Source organism: Protopterus annectens, chromosome 16.part0 (genome assembly GCF_019279795.1).
Source record: "Protopterus annectens isolate FY-2018-M chromosome 16.part0, PAN1.0, whole genome shotgun sequence".
Taxonomy (NCBI): domain Eukaryota; kingdom Metazoa; phylum Chordata; order Ceratodontiformes; family Protopteridae; genus Protopterus; species Protopterus annectens.
In genome coordinates, this window is record NC_056750.1 from 711,599,144 (window position 1) to 711,618,954 (window position 19,811).

Here is a 19,811-nt window from a genome sequence, read left to right on the forward strand (position 1 = left end):
ACATTATGTTTTGCCTTCCTTCTGGGGGCACCTGACATCTGAGGGCAAGAAAAACTGAAGAAAATGGCGTCGGCTGCCTCTTTTGTACCCCTGTCCCACTGACGTCAGGGAAGAAGCGACGACAACCAACGCCAGACCTAGACTTTGGAATTCGGCCGACCGAGGACCCGCCTGACGGCAGGATAACCCATCTGTAATGACTGCAGCAGTATGAGCGCTCTAACATCTACATTTATGGTAGGTACAAAACTGTACTTTTCCCAAGCCCTTGTTTAGAGTACCAGAACTTGTCAGAGATTTTGGGATACATGGCTAGGTTTTAAAAAGCCCTCTGCTGCTGTTAGCCCTCAGTGTTTCAAAAGCCCGTTTTTACAGTTCCCATAGGTAATGTAATGAAAAGTAATGGCAAAGTCTGTTTATTGGGCAGGCTGTTGTGTTTGCTTAAAAGCCAAATTATTTCTCATTCAGTTTCTGAAGTCCCTTTAAGACTAACAGCCTCTGCAGACAACCACAGCTACAACTATATGTTCAGACTGGTAAATGTTTTTGTTATGAAACAGTTTACCTTATCATTGTACGTATATTATTGTATATGGTCTCTCTCTTTTTTTTTTTTTTTTGCCCAATGAAGTGTTATTTTCTTCTGCTCTTGGGTTCATTAAACGTCTAACGGTTTTACTTCAGAAGAAATATGAACCACTAGGCTAAATGTGATGTATAGATATGAGGTGGTTTTTTGTTTGCTTACATATTTATTAAATTTTTAGGAAAAGGAACAATACGATATGATACAGTTGGATCAACTCCAGAACGAGAAGAGAAGTCTGACTCAGCAGGTGGGACGAAAGAACTACTTGTACGGAAACGAGGTATTTATATTCTGCTTCATATGGTGAACTTTGCAGACTAATATCTTGAGTTGACGTTTCTGTGACTGCATGACTGGTACTGCTATGCTGAGTTTTTTTTTCAGTATTTCTGTATCTGGATACATTCTGCATTAGTATTTATTCTGCATCCCAGGCATACTGTTCAACCTGTTATTGCACAAATTCTCTGGACAAAATCAAAAATAATGTAAGGGGTTGGGGGGGCAAAGTGCCAAAATCAGGAGCAGATTTTAAATTTTGCTCTTTTAAACTTGGTTGTGAGCAAAGCAGGTTTTATATTAAGTATTTTTCTGAAGGGTATGAAGTCTGAATCTCAAATGCCTGTCATTTAATGACTTCAATCCTCAATTATTCACCAGAAAACCTCACATTTTTAAGAGGATCTGATGAGAGGTATGAATCAAAACATTCTGCAATATTCTAGACAGTTAAGAGGTATGATCCCAAGTAACAGATCCATCTTATATCAGTAGTTGACTGCTGCAGGACCTTGAAGTAGTAGTAACTGCTTGTTCCTGTTTTTTAAGGCAAATCCTGATTTTGACAGCTGTGCCATCTGAAAAAATAGTAAAAATGGCAGATGTTCCAAAATTTGAAATTGTACTATTAACATGTTTCAATGTACTGTAATATGAATTGAAATTCAGCAACAGTAAGCTCTAATTTTGAAAATAATGTAAGAGCAACTCTTTTGCAATGGATAACAGTAGAAACATCTTGCAAGTTGTGGAATTTTTGATGTCCAAAGATGTACACTTTTTTTATTGAAAGATGGGTGACCCTTTTAAGCAAGCTTGAGTTTTTACCCCTCTCTCTGTGGTTGATTATTTAATTGCCTTTGCTAATACAGCAGTCATATGCTTCGGTTAAGCTTAATGATTTCTGTGAACCTATCTGCTGACCAGCACTTGATAACAAGCTGTGGAAGGGCTCTGATTAAGGTGAAGTATTTTGTTATACACACAGTACATATTACCTGTGAAAAGTAGTATAGAGAGCAAACCAATCCCCTTACCTTAAGTATACATATGCAGCTTATTTGTGCTGCTGTAGATGATAGAGTTACTTTTATTTGCTGTAGTTTTGGAGCTTGTCATTTATTGAACACGTAGAAACCACAATATGTAGGTTTAACCATATTGCAAATCAGAGGTACTAGCACATTTCTGTACTTACCCCTTGCTTTAAAAGGTATTATTACTTCCCTCTGGCAGTTCAGTAGTTAAGGGGGGGCAAAGGGGGCCGGCTGCTCCCAAGGAAGCTGTTATGGTGTGCAGTCAGCGCTTTCGGCAATGAGCAGCATAACGTTTTACACTGTACAAAACTTAGTAATGTAACTACCAAAGTTACCTCCCAAATACCCCTTTGCTAGAAGGGGCAGTTGGAGGAGGTGGATGGGAGGAATCAAGCTTTCTAATAAGTATGGACAAAGAATTCTAGAACATTCTACCAGTAACTTGAACTGTTTAAATAACTTAGTTGTTAACCTTTCTCAGGATATGTTATATTAGGATGAGATTTTATTGCTAAATAAAGGTTTAAAGTTTGAGCCTATTAATGTGGTATCTGTGGTACAAATGGCACAAAATGTAAATATTTTTGCAAAACACTGAAATTTAAAATATGATTTCATGCCAGGGAGGTTGTCCCTTGTAATATTAACACAGATGTCCCTTTTAAGTTTAAAACATCTAGATTTCAGCATATAAAATATTGCGTGATAACTATAAGAATCAATCGGAGGATGTTAGAAAGGATTTGGAAGAGAGAATGGATAAGCAATTCACAAAGAAATAATGGGAGGCTATATGTATGTGTCCCAAATATGCAACAGTATCTAGAAGATTTAGGATTTTTGCCTAGAAATGTTTACATAGATATTTTTATACCCTAAGTAGACTCCAGAGAATGTTTTCCTCAGGCAGATAGTAAATGATGGAGGTATGAAGGGGAAGAGTGAGGTAATTGGGAACATATCTTCTGGAAGTGTGGTGAGGAGTTGGACTTTAAGGATTCCCTGTGGGATGCACTGTCAGAGATGCTGGGTGGGCAGATTGGTCTGACAAGGGAGATGATTTTTCTGAGCTGTGATACAGAATCGGAATTGCCTAGACATGGTAAGGCCTTGCTGTGTCTAATAATGGTGGCTGTCAAAAAAGCAGTTACTAGAAAATGGAAATCACAATCTAAACCAACTATACTGGAAGTAGTGAATATAGTAACAGACATAAAACAACTGGAAATAAGATATTTAGAAAAGGGTAGGAGCAAAGTACATAAAAAATGAGAATTGTGGGAACAGTACATACAAGGGTGGAATATGGTCTAAAAGGAGGCAGGACTTAAATGAGCTATGTTATGTCTGAGAGAGGAAGATAGGGTAAATTATAAGTAATGTATAATGTTTGCAGGTCAGAATGTGTCAGACTAGGATTGTGTCGGTATGGTTTGTTTTCATTTATATAAATGTATGATTGTCTATGTAGTAAGTGATGGCTTAATAAAGATTATTATTATTTTTATTATTTGACATTTGTTAACCGGGTTAGTCTAACTGAGACAAAGTCCTTTTTCAGTGGTGGCCCTGGGAGAAAAGCTCCGCAGAAAAACATTCAATATCTCGCGTATAATAATACAAAATTTACATAGACATAAGCAATAAAGTTAATATTCATGGCAATTTGGATAAATATTGTAGCATGAAGAGAATACAGTGGAGAGAAGCAAGAAATAATACAGATAGACCTTTAGCTTTAGAAAAGCTAAAAACAAAAACCAGGGCTAATAAGATTGGGTGAGAATAGTTGAAGAAATGATCAAGTAAGAAAGAATTTATAAATTACAGAAAAGAAGCAGAGAGGAGTATAATGATAAATAATGAGGTAGGTAGGGTTTCACAGAAGTAGAAGCAAGAATAAGAGAGTAGGATAATTAGAGATACGTCAGTCGGGGGAAGACAGAACAGACATAGTTTATTTTCCTGTAAGTGAAGTTTTACTGACTTCCTGAATTGGGTTTTGGATCTAATGTTTTGGATGTCAAGAGGTAGTTTATTCTGTTCTCAGCAGAGTAACAGCTTATTAAAAAAGGCAGGCACTGAATAATTTATGTAATATTGCTTAGGTTATATGAAATATAGCAGTATAGGTGAAGTATAATGTTTGTTACTATAATTTGATTACTTTATTTGAATGTAAATTTGCCTATGTCACAAGGGATAATTCAATAAAGGTATTTGGAGAAAAAAATCTAGATTTCAACCGTAGTGCTGAAGGATTAATTAATATTTCAGTCCTGATTTATTTAAAGGCAAATCAAATAATTTAGCATCAACAGTAGGAAGAAACTGTTGCAAAAGAGAGTAAAATGCCATGAATGGAGGAGCTCCCTGGTCAGCCTCAGTAAGAAACTGAGATCCCTTATAAGATCCTCCAAAGCTAGCTACAAAAACAAAATCGCCACTAATTCTGAAGACAACCACAAAGCATTCTATAGCTATGTCAAGAATCTCGATGGCAACACCCAGATCTGCTCTGAGTTACAGCACAACGGCAAAAAAATTACAGAACCAACTGATATTGCCAACATCCTGGCAGATAGGTTCAGTGCTAAGTTTACCCCCCCCCCTACCCCCTAAAGGGCCCATATCTATACAGGAAGAATGCAGAGTCCCTGTAATCACAACTACGCAGGTAAAAGCTGCACTCTGTAAAGCCAAAAACACAGCATCCATGGGACCGGACAACATCCCAGGCTGTGTTTTACATGAACTTCAGAATGAACCGACTCCCTACTTAAGCACCATGTTCAATAATAGCCTCGCATCAGGCTGTGTGCCCACCGAATGACGCACAGCAACAGTTATCCCACTCTACAAAGGGGGAACCACCACTGATCCCGGGAACTATCGACTTATTAGCCTGATGAGCCTGGTCTGCAAGGCCATGGAACGTATCATCATGGAACTCATAAACAAAGACATTGGTAACCTCCAAACTCTGGATCCCACCCAGTTCGGGTTTGTGAAAGGCAGATCATGCCTCCTGAACCTGATCGACGACTTTGAGGCAGTCACCAAAGCCATAGATAAGGGTAAGGTGGTTCACACAGCCTATCTTGACCTCGCCAAGGCTTTCAAAACCATCCCCCATTCTGGAATTATAGCTAAACTCACTAAACTAGGTATAAATCCCTACGTCACAAGATGGATTGCCAACTGGCTCACTGACAGAACCCATACTGTAAAAGTTGCAGACTCCAAATCTTACCTCAAAGCAGTGACAAGTGGAGTACCACAGGGTTCCATCCTGGGACCTCTCCTGTTTGTTATCTACTTCTCTGAAGTACAGGCTAACACAGAAGGCCTCTGGCTAATGAAGTTCGCAGATGACTGCAAACTAGCAGCCATGGTCATGTCCCCAAATGATGTGGACATCCTACAGAAGGGCCTCGCTGAGACATATGCCTGGTGTCAGAGCCATGGCCTCAAGCTCAATGCCAAAAAGTGCAGTGTCATCCCCTTTGGTAAAAACTATGTACCCATGAACTACCACATAGGCAGCAATCTACTTAACACCGAATGAGTGATAAGAGACCTTGAGAACCAGGTGGACAGTAGTCTCTCCTTTGATAGTCACATCGCCACAGTAGTCAGGAAGTTCTTCTACGTGGCACGCATCATAAAAGGGTTCTTATCCAGGAAAAAAGAGGTCATTGTTCCCCTCTACTCGATACTCATTAGACCCATTATAGAGTACAACGCCCCTTTTGGAATGTACCTCACAAGACATCTGCAGCAGCTGGAAAGGCCACAGAAGTACTTCACAAAGAGGATTACTGGCCTCAAACAAATGCCCTACACTGACCGCCTCAAAAAACTCCAGCTTTACTCTGTAGCGTAACTCCTACTCCGAGATGATCTCTGCCTAACATATAAAGCTATGTCAAACCCAGAGCTGTTGGACATGCTACACCTAAAGAAATCCCAGTCCCTCCGAGCTACATGCTCTAGGAACCTAAACCTTGTCACCACAATAAACAGGACATGCTGGAGGGATAGATTCCTGTCCCAGAGACTTCCATACTCTGGAACAGGCTACCCATCTGTCTCAAGCAAAGTTCTTCCTTAGCACTCTTCAAGAAAAATCTTGATAAGTGGATGAGAAATAGGAAATACACCCCGGGGATCACTTCTGTGCGTGCTTGACAGTGGCACAGGAAAATAACTTTCTTGGGTGGCGTAAGCCCAGAGAACCTTGTTGGCTAGGCTTACGTAGGCCCTTGGGCCGATAGCCTAGTACCTACCTATGAACCTACTCAGAAAGAGTTAGAAAAAAATGGAGAACATAACTATTTGATTTTTCTCTCTTGCATTGGGCAGATAAGTATCCTTATTGGGGGACCCTCCTCTTTATGGCTTTGCACTTGCATATGTTTTGTACATGTCATCAAAGAAAGGGAAATGTGGTTGTAGGAGGCAGATTCCTAAGAGATCCTTATACAAAATGTTTTTGTCTGGGTGCTGAACATGATTTTAGGGATTGTTTTTTCTGTCAGGTGCTTTAGATTCTGTGTAGATGCTTGTCTTCCTTGAAAATTAGTCTGGAAAACCAGAAAGCTAAAATACCTGCCTAAGGTAAGATGGGGTCTGTGTACTTGACAGTCGACTTCTCTTTTATGTCATAGTAGAAGTTTAAGAAACTCAAATTGGAGACTTTTCCGGCTGAGTCGAAGCAGGACTTGCCTGTTGTCTCTTGATGAGTCCTTCAACCATCCTGCTCCTACTGCTGTCATTGGTGCTCCTTCTATTACGATCCAGTTGGAGGCAGATATGGTGCAGTCATATTGTACGTCCATCATCTCCAACCAATCGTCCACTTAGGCCGAGATGTGGAACCTGCATTTTACAATATTACAGGGACCAGAATGGCATACCTCTTTTTTTTTTAAAGAAACATCTTTATTAAATGATCATATGATTGCCTCTGTCATAAGTGTTTATATAAAGGAAAACAAACCATACTGACATAATTTTAGTTGCAAGCATTTATACCTCACTTTTCTATCATGTCACTGTAAGTCAAACATTACATAGCTCATTCAAATCCTGCCTTCTTTTAAACCTCATTCCTCATCTGCATGTATTGTTCCCAGAGTTTCCATTTTCTTTCTATGTAATTTGCTCCTACCCTTTTCTAAAGATCCCATTTACAGTTGTTTTATTTCTGCAAACTATATTCACTACTTCTAGTACAGTTGGCTAAGACCAGTGATGGTAAACCCTGGGTTTGGTGTGTCAGAAGGTCTTGGCACAAAATAATTCAGTGCAGTTCACATGAGCAAGGAATCCAAAAAGTGTCTTTGGTAACTCCGGTGTTGGTGATCGCTGACGTGTCATGGCATGTGTCACCTTGGACACGTGTGTCATAGGTTCAACATCACTGGTTTAGACTTTGATTTCTATTTCCTAGTAATTGCTTTTTGGAAGCCACCGTAATTACTCAGCAAGGCCTTATTATGTCTAGGCTATTCTGATTCTGTATCATAGCTCAAAAAATATTTTCCTTAGTCATACTAGTGTGCTCACCCAGTATTTCTGAGAGGTTAGTCTGCAGGGAATTATTAAAGTCTGCCAACGCATTAAACTCCCAGACAATATGTTCCCAATTACCTCTTTCTTCTCAATCACACCTCCCACATTTGCTGTCTACCTCTGGAAAAATTCTTTGGAGTTTACTAAGGGGTATAAAAATACCTATGTAAACACTTCCAAGCAAAGATCCTAAGTCTTCCAGACCTTTTTGCATATTTAGGAGACATGTCTGACCCAGCCCTGTTAGAAATGTTACAGCTAAAGAAATCCCAATCCCTCCACACCACACACTCCAGGGACCTCAACCTCATTACCACAATCAACAGAACATGCTGGAGGGACAGGTTCATAACCCAGAGACTGCTCATGCTCTGGAATAGACTTTCCCCCACATGTCAAGCAGAGCACTTCACTGGCCCTTTTCAAGAGATAACTTGATGAGTGGATGGGAAGCAGAAAGTTCACCCCGGGGATCACTCCAATTGCTCTACTTGATAGAGGCACCGGAAACTAACAACGACACGATGCCAGGCCACTTCTATGGGCTAGGCTTGTAAAGGCTCCAGGGCCGTTGGCCTAGTACACACCTATGAACCTATGCATATATCCCTCATTGTTTCTTTGTGGATTAATTATCCAGTCTCTCTTCCTCATCCTTTCTAATCACCTCTGATTGATGAGTTATCATGCAGTATTTTATATTTTGTACTAATTATTCCTTTTTTTAACAGCAGCTTCTGTTCTAGAGTCTACTAAAAACTCTACCACTGCTGGACTTGCTCTTTGGACACCCTATTTTTCTCTTTGCCCTTACTCTGATATCAGTTCTTGATAGATAAGGCAGTCTGTAGCCTACAGTCCAAATAAATTCTTGGCCTCTTTCCATTCTTTTACCTTTCCCTCTCTATTTGCTCCCAATAACTTGGTTCTTTTGCCAATTTTCTTCAATCAAATTTCAGGCCCTTCTTGCCTATTGTCTGTAACCCTAATTGCAGGCACCCGTATCGCAGAATCTCATTTCTCTAGTCCCACGTTAGCATAGTTCTTAGAATACTGTCTGCTACTTTATAAATATAATATTCTGTATGATTAGTGTTATTCTCCTTAAGGGTCTGTATCCAAAATCCCAGAGTCTCCTTGTTTCTTGAGCTTGCTCCGTGTTTCATCATCAGCCCTTTCCACTTTGAATTATAGGTTTCTGCTTGTGCTATGGTATAGGAGCTATGTGTAGCTCTGAAATACCCCTTCAAGCAGGGCAGTTCCAGATAGCCTAGTTCTGTTGGAAGAATCAGTTTATTCCACTTGACTCTTCCCATCTTCCCCTCACAGATAAAATCCTTCATCTCGTTATTGATATCCATAACTCTCCTCTGGTTAATAATAATGTCCCTGACCTGTGTATAAAACTGAGGAGACTAAAAATATTTTTAACTGCTTGTGTCTTGCCATCCATAAAACAGAGCTTCCAACTTATCAGTTTTTCTATTATCTTTTATTTAGTCTCTTTCCACATATCCTTAGCTGCCACACCAGAATCTTTTTTAATCCATACTCCTAGGTACTAAGTAGAAAAACAGAGCTGAACTGTAGACCAAGCTGGGTTGGGAAATTAGATCATGAAGAACACAGAAGGTTGTGCCAGTCCTGAAGATTAATCCTTCATAAGAAATCTTAAGCAGGACAAAAGCAGACATATTAAGTTTCTTGAAAGTACTTTATTAAAGGAGATCTTATGGCAGATGAGCGCTGTAGTATCTCTCTTTATCATGTCCCATAAGTATGGATACTGTGTGTGTATCATGTCTGGGTACATAATTCACTGCTGTTGCTTTTGTTTTAGCTTCATTCATTTTGTATCCTGAAAAGATTTGAAGCTGTCTCAAAATATTCCACAACACTGGAATGTCCTTTTCTTGTGTTATCAGGTATAAAATATCATCTGCAAACAGAGCCAGCTTTTCTTGACTACCATACCATTTTTATCCTTGAATTCCTGAGTCCTTTATTTTCTTTGACAGTGGTTCTAAATATAATGCAAATAACAAAGGAGAAAGAAGAGACACCCTTGCCTGGTTCTTCTGCTCAAACAGAAATTATTACAGAGAACTCACCCACTGTAATTTTCACCTCTGACCCCTCATATAGCCTCCTAAACAACAGTAAACACCAAATGAACTCAAAAAGATCTGAAACTGTGTAAAACCCATTTGAAAGGTTTTATTCAGCAAAGCTTTTGAGAGAACTCTTCTTCAACGCTGTCAACAACTACAGATCTCAGTTATTCATTTATACATCACAGTTGATAGTACTGGTTAATGCTGTTAATACTAGTACTAGCCAGTTAATGAAATTTACCCCAAATTGAGTTTACTGGCTCTCTCTTCTGAGTTTCTGTTTTTACACTGGGAGAGCTAAAATTAAGCTGTGACTCAATGAACAGCCATCTTGGAAGTTTGGCGTTCCTCAAATTTTAGTTCATGAAGACATTCTCAGTTCTTTGATTGAGATACATCAGGGCTCTGAGCTTCCTTGCTTGGTCAGGGCTGATGTCATGTGTAAAATGAAACTGAAGAATCAACATTTGGTTTCTTCTCCATTCACTGGGTAATCCTCAAAGGAATGATAGGACTTACCTCAAGGCCTTCTAATACCATTATGTCTTAGTGTTGCTGCCTCACAAGAAGAGATTTTTTGGTTCGATTCTCTGCCGGAGTTCCTTCTGTGTGGAGTCTGCATGTCCTCGCTGCGGAAATGATAAAGACATGCAGGTAGGTGCGTGTGGGTGTGCCTTCCGTGAAGGTTGGGCGTCAGGCTGGCACCTTAAAGATCCGCTGCCAATCATTAGTGGACCGGTGATCCGCTGAGGCGACCCCTAACTGGGAAAAGCCGAAAAGACATTGCTATGTCTCTAAAGCCATTCTGATGTTCTTCGTGTTTCACTGTTGCAGTTATTACATTTGAGTAATCTGCTGGCAGGTTGCCCTCACTCGGCCTGAATTCCAAAGTCTTGGGTCCTGCGTCGGTTGCTGTCTTCTCTTCCATGATGTCAGGTCGTCAGGGGTATAAAACATGCAGCCGATGCCATTTTCTTTAGTCTTTCATGCCAGCGGTGCCCGAAGCAGAAGCATTTGGCAAGTGCCGGTCGGCCGACTGCTGAAATATTCAAGTTTGAGTTTCAGAACCAAAGTCTTCACTAAAGCCAAGTACCCCGTTGGGGAAATATTTTCTTGCTTTTTACCGATGTCAGAAAAAGTTAATAATTGTATTACTTGTGGGAAGCAAATACCTCATAAGGATTTCCATTTGTAGTGTATTCCTTGCCTAGGCCCTGATCACAACGTGCCTGGCTGTCGGTTTTGTGCTAGATTTAACCAATGCACTATTAAGCGTCAGTATATTTTTGCATCAAAGTGTTTTGGAAACAGATTTAACTACCCAGAAATGTGTCGGATAGCAAGCCGACTACCGGAGTACATAAAAAACACAAAGAACAGGACAGAGAAAGGCAGTCGAGATCCAAAACCAACGACAACATTTCTCCTAAGCCAGTCGCCGGTACTAAGTGAGGCGCCTTCGCAGCCCCCTGATACCCACTACCTTCAAGTCGCAGGCCTGTGCCGACACCCATGTGGAGTCCAGCATGCCGCAAGATACTCAAGGTATTGGACCGACGGATGCATCTCCCTCGGATGGGTCCAGAGCCACTGAGCAGGTACCGGCTTCTGAGGGTGTATTCAGACCTCAACATTTGTACATCAAACCGATGACAGATGCAAAACCAAAGACAAAAGCAACTTCTAAACCTAAAAAAACTGATGCATGCCTAAAAAATAGATGATCAAAATGGCTGAAGACCTTATTACCTTGATCAGGGGTATCCATCCAGATAAGAGGCCTAGGCAAGACACTGATTATGAATCTTCAGATCAGGTTTCTATTTCTTCTGATTCCTCTTCTGATCAGGAATTATCTATACCTCCCTATAAGGATTCTGATGCTAAGGAGTATATTCCATCTGCATCTCCTCCTGAGGATTATTCTTTTGGAGAAACCTTGCCTATTTTGAGGGAGCATTTTCACTGGGGGAGTCAAGACTTCTCAGAATCAAAAAAGAGGCTCAGGGATTTGCTTCTCCCTCAGCACAAGCCTTTAGCCATTCCCCCTGTTTTAGATATTGTGGATGATGTGTTTTCGAAGTCAAGCTTGACCCCTGACTCCTTACCCTCCAGCTACCAGTAAGCCCGACAGATATTACAGAGTCCCTGACTCACATAAAATTTGATTTAGAAACCCTGCTGCTGATCCTGAAACTATTTCACAGGGTCCAAAGGGAGTTAAGGCCTCAACAGCAAAATTAAGGCACTGGACAGGTGGGGAAAAAAGGTTTACACATCTGCAACCTTGGCAATCAGGGCCTTAAATTGTCAATTTCATATGCTTAAGTACCAACAACGTGTTATGGGATTGCTGAAACAGAAAATGATGTTGATTTCAGAATGTGCAGAAAATAAATAATTGCAGGAATTATTGCATGCAGCTGAACAAGTTGGAAAGCATACTTTGCAATGTGGTTTTGATTCTTTAGTGGCCTCCTGCAGGGCCACAGTTACTGGATCTGTGATTAGGAGGCATGCCTGGTTAAAGGAACAACATTTGCTTGATCATGTTAAAGCTAAATTGCTAGATGCACCTTTACAGCATGATTCTCTGTTTGGTATTAAGGCAAAAGAGGTTTTAAAGAAAATGTTAGACAAAGCTAAGTCTATGCAAACTGTTAAAGATTTCTTACAAGTGCAGCCACCAAGATTCAGTAGACACTGGCCTACAAAAAATTGGTCCTTTCCTGTGTCAGACTGATCTCAACGGGGCAAATCCAGATGCCCTAAGGGTTCCAGATACCAGGCGCAAGATTCATACAAGTCAAAGGAATGGGGCACATCCACCTCCAAATCTGGAGGAGATAAAGTGCAAACCTACAGAAAGCAATCCCAATGACTTCCCTCTGCCTACACCAAGCACTTATCTTTTGGCAGCACCCATAGGGGGAAAATTAGCACTTTTTGCTCAAAATTGGCAGTTAATAACCCAGGACAAGTGGGTACTAAACATCGTATCACAAGGATACAGATTCCATTTCCACACACTGCCAATGACAAATGGTTGGCCAGATCTGCCAAAAAAATCAATGGGCAAGGGCACAGAAACAGGTTACATCCCTCATGGATATGGGGGCCATTCAGACAGTACCCGAACTGGAAAGAGGACAAGGTTTTTACTGAAGACTGTTCTTGGTACCCAGAAAGGAAAAGGCCTGGCGGCCAATACTGGATTTATCGATTTTGAACACTTAGCTGGACATTCCAAAATTCAAAATACTGACTTTACAGCAGCTTCTGCCCATGCTGGGCAAGAATGCTTGGCTGGTGACTTTAGACCTAAAAGAGGCATACCTGCATATCCTAATAAGACAATCGTGCAGAAGATACCTCAGATTCAAGGCTGGCTTAATGTATTACCAATTCTCTGCACTGCCCTTTGGCTTATCTACTGTGCCCAGGGTCTTTGCAAAGTGCCTGGCATCAGTAATTGCATTTTGCAGACAAAGAAGTATATAAATGTACCCTTACTTGGAAGATTGTCTCATTCAAGCAGAGAACAAGGACACTCTTCTTCGACAACTGGCATTTGTGAAAAGGCTTCTAACATGCCTAGGGTACACAATAAACGAAAAGAAGTCACAACTGGTACCCTGTCAACAAATAACATTCCTGGGTGCAAGCTTGCATACAGCTGCCCAGATGGACAAGCAAAGGCAACTGACTGCTTACTTCAAACTGGCAACAAAAACCCAGTCTTCTGCAAGACAAATTCTGCAGGCTCTGGGCTTCATGGCATCCTGCATCCTACTAATTCCATATGCAAGACTGCATATGAGGAAATTTCAATGGTACCTAAAAAAGTTTATGGAGCCAACATTCACACAGTCTGGAAACAATGATTCCTCTCCTTCCATGCCTGCAGCAGGAGTTTCTATGGTGGGCAAAGGCATGTCACCAAAACATGGGACTGCCCTTAACTCTACCCCCTGCCAGCCAAACCTTAACAACAGATGCATCAGATTATGCTGGGGGGCCCACATGGCAGGAAGATGTATTCAGGGCTTATGGGCACCAAAACAAATGCATCTACATATCAACCAGAAAGAGATGCCAGCTGTTAAAATGCCCTAACAGCCTTCAAGGACTTACTTCATCCAGGACAACTACTGATAGACAGACAACACCACAGTCATGTGGTATATAAACAAGCAAGGGAGCACACACTCATACCTCCTTTGCAGATTAGCTCTGGCACTGTGGGACACAGCTTTGACCTACCAAATACATCTTCAAGCTCAATTCCTGCCAGGAAAACAAAACACTCTGTCAGTCTATTTAAGCAGAAACCTTATGGATCCTCACGAGTGGAAACTAAATCCACAAGTCTTCAGCATGATAACAGAAAAATGGGGGATCCCAGACATAGATCTATTTGCTTATCTTCAAAGTTATCAATTGAAAAGATTCTGCACAAGGACTCACAGACGAGCATGGAAAGTGGACGCCCTATCCTGCAGTTGGAAAAACCTATCTGTTTATGCCTTTCCTCCTCTGCCTCTTCCACCCAAGGTCTTCCTAAAAGTCAGACAAGAGAAGCCAAAGATGATATTAGTTGCCCCAGACTGGCCCCGCCAATACAGGTACCCAGTCCTAAGGAACTTGACTCAATACCCAGCTTGGACCTTGCCTCCAAGACCACAACTACTGTCCCAGCAAAACAATCAAATCCTGCACAATCAACTACAGACTCTGAACCTGGCAGCATGGCTAATCATGTAGTCATACAAACAATACCTCTCAGTAAAGCTGTGATGGATGTCATTTTGGAAGCCAGAAGGCCTAGTACTAGAAAATCTTATGCAGACAAATGGAGAAAATTCTGTGCTTGGAATCAAGCACAAGGAACTGATACAGCAGAACCAAATATTCCTCAGATACTACAATACTTAACTGAGATGCTTGACAAAGGCTCATCTTTCTCATCAATCAAAATCCATGCCTCTGCCATTTCGGCTCATTACAATACAGAGCCACCAATCTTTTCTCATCCTTTACTAAAGCAGTATCTTAGAGGAGCCAAAAATTTAAGGCCTCCTAGAAGATCACCATTACCCGCATGGGGCCTCAATTACATGTTGGAAAAGCTCACCCTGCCTCCATTTGAACCAGCTGCTGCCGCGGATCTAAAGTACTTATCATGGAAAACTGCTGTGCTACTAGCAATTACTTCGGCAAGAAGAGTTTCAGAGCTACAGGCCCTCATGGCTGTAGGGCCTTTATCATATTTTACCCAGACAGGATGTCTCTGAGGACAAATCCTACTTTTATGCCTAAGGTGGTTTCCAGTGTGGTTCTTAACCAAACAATTCATCTGCCAACCTTATATCCAAATCTGCAGAACAAGGGGGAGAGAATTCTGCATTCCTTGGACGTACATAGACAGCTAAGATTCTACTTGAGCAAGACTAAAGCTCTAAGAAAAACTGAGCAATTACTAGTGTCATATTCTGCAGGATCAGAAGGAAAGGCTATTTCAAAGCAGACAATTTCAAAGTGGATAAGCCACTGCATCTGTTTCTGCTACTTACACTATGGTAAACCTGTGCCCAAGGGCATTAGGTCTCATTCCACCCGGGCTGAAGCTACTTCAGCAGCCTTTCTCAGAGGAGTACCAACCAAAGACATTCTAGAGGCTGCTACTTGGAGTTCTGTTCACACTTTTACAAAGCATTACCATTTGCCTCTCTACTCCAAGTCCAGGGCAGACTTTGCCACTGCAGGGCCTTATAGCCGCCCCTAATGCTGTTTAGCTCCAGTCTCCCAACCATAGCTTTGGGATTCTACCCAAATGTAATGACTGCAACAATGAAACACGAAGAACATAGTACAGATGTTCATCGTGTTACCCTGCTGCAGTCATCACACTTGGGTTATCCTGCCGTCAGGCGGTCCCGCAGTCGGCCCGAATTCCAAAGTCTTGGTCCGGCGTCGGTTGCTGTCGCTTCTTCCCTGACATCAGTGCGCCAGGGGTATATAAGAGGCATCCAACGCCATTTTCTTCAGTCTTTCTTGCCGCGCGGTGCCCGAAGCAGAAGCAGTTCGCAAGTGCCGGTCGGCCGACACCTGAGATTTTCGATTTGAATTTCAATCCAAAGTCTTCAATAAAGCTAAGTACCCCGTTGGGGAACATTTTCTTGCCTCAGTCCGATGTCAGAAAAAGTTAACAATTGCATTTCTTGTGGGAAGCAAATACCTCATAAGGACTTCCATTCCTATTGTATTCCTTGCCTAGGCCCAGACCACGACGTCACAGGTTGTCGGTTTTGCGCTAGGTTTAATAAACGCACTATCAAACGCCATTTTGACATCGCATGGCATTACTTTGGTAGGAAATTTAATTATATCATGCCGTCGGAGCAGCTGATGACCGCAATTCATAGAAAATGCAAGGATAAGGACAGGCAGCCTAGGAATAAGCCAGACCCCAGGGCCTCAGCTGGGCCTGTTGCCGGTTCTCCGTTTTTTAGTGAGGCGCCTACGCAGCCCCTGACGACCGCAGAGCTGGAACCCCAGACAGCTGCCGACTCCCAAGCGGAGTCTACTAAGCCGACGCAGCCATATACCGACACCGGAGCAGAATTAGACACTGGTGCAGAAGAAACACCTTCGGTTGCAGAAGGTGTCTTCAGACCGACTACACTCACCATTAAATCTTATGCTAAGCTTAAAACTCCTTTAAAGCCTAAGAAAACTATTCATCAGTCTACAAGTCAAGGTCCCATGCCTAAGAAACAGATGCTTAAGATGGCTGAAGATTTAATTACCCTTATCAGGGGTTCCCATCCCCCTCCTGATAAAAGACCAATACAAGAGGAGGATTATGCATCCTCTGACCAGGTTTCTCTCTCCTCAGATTCTTCTGAGGAACAGGATTACACTTTTCCACCTTATGAGGATTCTGATGCTGAAGACTCTATTCCCTCAGCATCTCCCCCTGAAGACTACTCCTTTGGGGAAACATTACATACCATGAGGGAACATTTCCACTGGGAATGCCAGGATTACTCAGATTCTAAGAAAAGGCTCCGAGAGTTCCTTTTATTACCCCAGCACAAACTTCTTGCTATTCCTCCTGTTTTAGATATTGTGGATGATGTCTACTTGGAGTCTAGTTTAAATCCAGACTCTCTACCTCCTGCTCCAGCCAAACCAGACAGATACTACAGAGTACCTGACTCTCACAAATTCCTTTATAAAAGCCCTATAGCTGACCCAGAAACCATTTCCCAGGGTCCTAAGGGAGCAAAAGCTTCTATGGCTAAAAATCCTGTGCCCTCTGAAAGAGATTCCAGAGCCCTAGATAGATGGGGAAAGAAAATATACACCTCTGCAACTCTGGCTATGAGAGCATTAAATTGCCAGTTTCACATGTTGAAATATCAACAATTCCTGATGTCTCAGTTAAAACAAAAAATGAGCACACATTCAGAACAGCCTGAATTCAAGGAAATGCAGGATCTGTTGCATGCATCTGAACAGGTGGGCAAGCATACTTTACAATGCGGATTTGATTCATTGCAAGCTTCCTGTAGAGCAGCTGTTACTGGCTCTGTCATTCGTAGACATGCTTGGTTAAAAGAGCAAACCCTCCCTGACTATGTTAAAGCAAAATTATTAGATGCACCTTTACAACAAGATGTATTATTTGGTGTCAAAGCAGAAGAGGTTTTAAAGAAAATAGAGGATAAGGCTAAATTTATGCAAACGGTCAAGGATTTCTTGCAGATACAACCCCCTCGCTTCAGCAGAAATTGGCCAACAAAAAGATGGTCCTTTCCAGCTTCAGACAGATCACAGATGGGCAAATATAGATGCCCAAGGGGCAGAGGTCAGTCACAGGGCCCTTACAAACCTAGCCAATGGGGTTCTGCTACCCAGAAAGGAGGAGAAGACAGGCCCCAAGCTAGCAGAAGGCAGACACAGTGACTCTATCCTCAAACTACAAAGCAGATCTCTCCTGACAACACCCTTGGGAGGAAAACTAGCATTTTTTGCAGACAACTGGCACATCATCACAAAAGACAAATGGGTTCTAAACATTGTCTCTCAAGGATATATATTCCACTTTCATACCTTACCAAGGATCAAAGGAATGCCAAACCTGCCACCAAATCAATGGGCAGAGGCACAAAACCAAATTGCAACTCTCATGAACATGAGAGCCATTCAACAGGTACCTTCACAGGAGCAAGGACAAGGATTTTACTCAAGACTCTTCCTAGTTCCAAGAAAGGACAAAGCATGGAGACCCATTCTGGATCTTTCAATTCTGAACACCTATCTGCAAGTGCCAAAATTCAAGATGCTAACACTACAGCAGCTTCTTCCCGTGCTGGGCAAGAATGCTTGGCTAGTCACTTTGGACCTCAAGGAGGCATACCTGCATGTCCCTTTCAGACAAAATTGCAGAAGATACCTCCACTTCATTGCAGGTTCAACGCATTATCAATTCTCTGCACTGCCCTTTGGCTTATCTACTGCGCCCAGGGTCTTCACAAAATGCCTGGCACCAGTAATTGCATAATGCAGACAAAGAGGAATTCAAATATATCCATACCTGGACGACTGTCTTATTCAAGTAGAAAGCAAGGACATTCTTTTACAGCATCTGGCATTTGTCAAACACCTTCTAAGTTGCCTAGGGTACACAGTAAACGAAAAGAAATCAAAACTAGTGCCCTCACAAAACATAATATTCCTGGGTGCCAGTTTGAATACAACAGCCCAGATGGCTTATCTCACGCCAGACAAACAACGACAGCTGTTTCAATATTTCAAAATAATGGCAACAAAGACCCAACTCCCTGCAAGAAAAAATCTGCAGGCCTTGGGATTCATGGCATCTTGCATTCTACTAATACCATGTGTAAAACTGCATATGAGGAAATTACAGTGGTACCTGAAAAGTGTATGGACTCGAGCACAGCCACAGCTTGGAAACAATGATTCCACTCATTCCCTGCCTTCAACAGGAGTTTCTATGGTGGGCACAGGCATGTCACCTCAACAAGGGTCAGCCTTTCACCTTACCCACAGCCAGGCAAACTATGACAACGGATGCATCGGACTATGCCTGGGGATCACACATGGCAGGACAGTGCATTCAGGGCAAATGGACTACAGATCAGAGACATCTGCATATCAATCAAAAAGAAATGCTAGCAGTGCAGAATGCCCTAACAGCTTTCAAGGACCTTCTACACCCAGGACAACTACTAATAAGGACAGACAACACCACAGTTATGTGGTACATAAACAAGCAAGGGGGCACACATTCCTACCCTCTATGCAGGCAAGCAATGACCTTGTGGAACACTGCATTGTCTTAACCAAATTCAATTACAAGCACAATTCCTGCCAGGAAAGAAAAACACATTGGCAGACGACCTAAGCAGAAACATCATGGATCCACACGAATGGCAACTAGATCAACAAGTATTTGCAATGATTGCTCAAAAACGGGGACGCCCAGACATAGATTTGTTTGCAAGTCCCCACAACCACCAACTTCAAAAATTGTGCACAAGGACCTTCCATCCACTAGCTTGGAAAGTGGACGCCCTCTCATTCAGTTGGAAAACATTAACAGTGTATGACTTCCCTCCACTGCCTCTTCTAGCAAAGGTACTGCTGAAAGTCAGATTAGAGAGGCCACAAATGATTCTCGTTGCACCAGACTGGCCATGCCAACATTGGTATCCGATTTTAAGGACCATGGCCCAGGGCCCACCATGGAGTTTGCCACAAATTCCTCACCTGCTCACCCAGCGAGACAATCTGATTCTACACAGCCAGCTCAAGACTTTAAACCTGGCTGCATGGCAAATTACCTAAACAACCAGCCAATACCTTTATCCAAAGCTGTTATGGATGTCATTCTGGAGGCCAGTAGGCCCAGCACCAGGAAAACCTTTTCAGACAAATGGAAAAGATTTTGCGCCTAGAACCAGGCTTAAGGCCTAAATCCCCTGGAGCCGAACATTCCTCAGATTCTACAATATTTAACTGAGATGTTACACAAAGGGCTTTCCTTTTCATCTATTAAGATCCATGCCTCAGCAATTTCAGCACGGATCCTCCTTTATTTTCACATCCACTCCTAAGACAGTACCTCAGCGGGGCTAAGAACTTAAGACCGCCAAGGAGGGCTCCAACACCTACTTGGGATCT

General features: G+C 42.1%; 1 protein-coding gene across 13 annotated transcripts in view; it reads left to right on the forward strand.

The window, feature by feature from the left end:
- LOC122790995 (zinc finger protein 618-like) overlaps positions 1–19,811 on the forward strand; it is a 2,638,133-nt gene that overhangs the window by 1,842,920 nt on the left and 775,402 nt on the right. For all 13 annotated transcript variants that reach the window (XM_044058728.1, XM_044058724.1, XM_044058727.1 and 10 more), the window contains one exon: positions 768–869. In XM_044058728.1, coding sequence (XP_043914663.1) covers positions 768–869 — 102 coding nt within the window. The remainder of the gene's footprint in view (positions 1–767; positions 870–19,811) is intronic.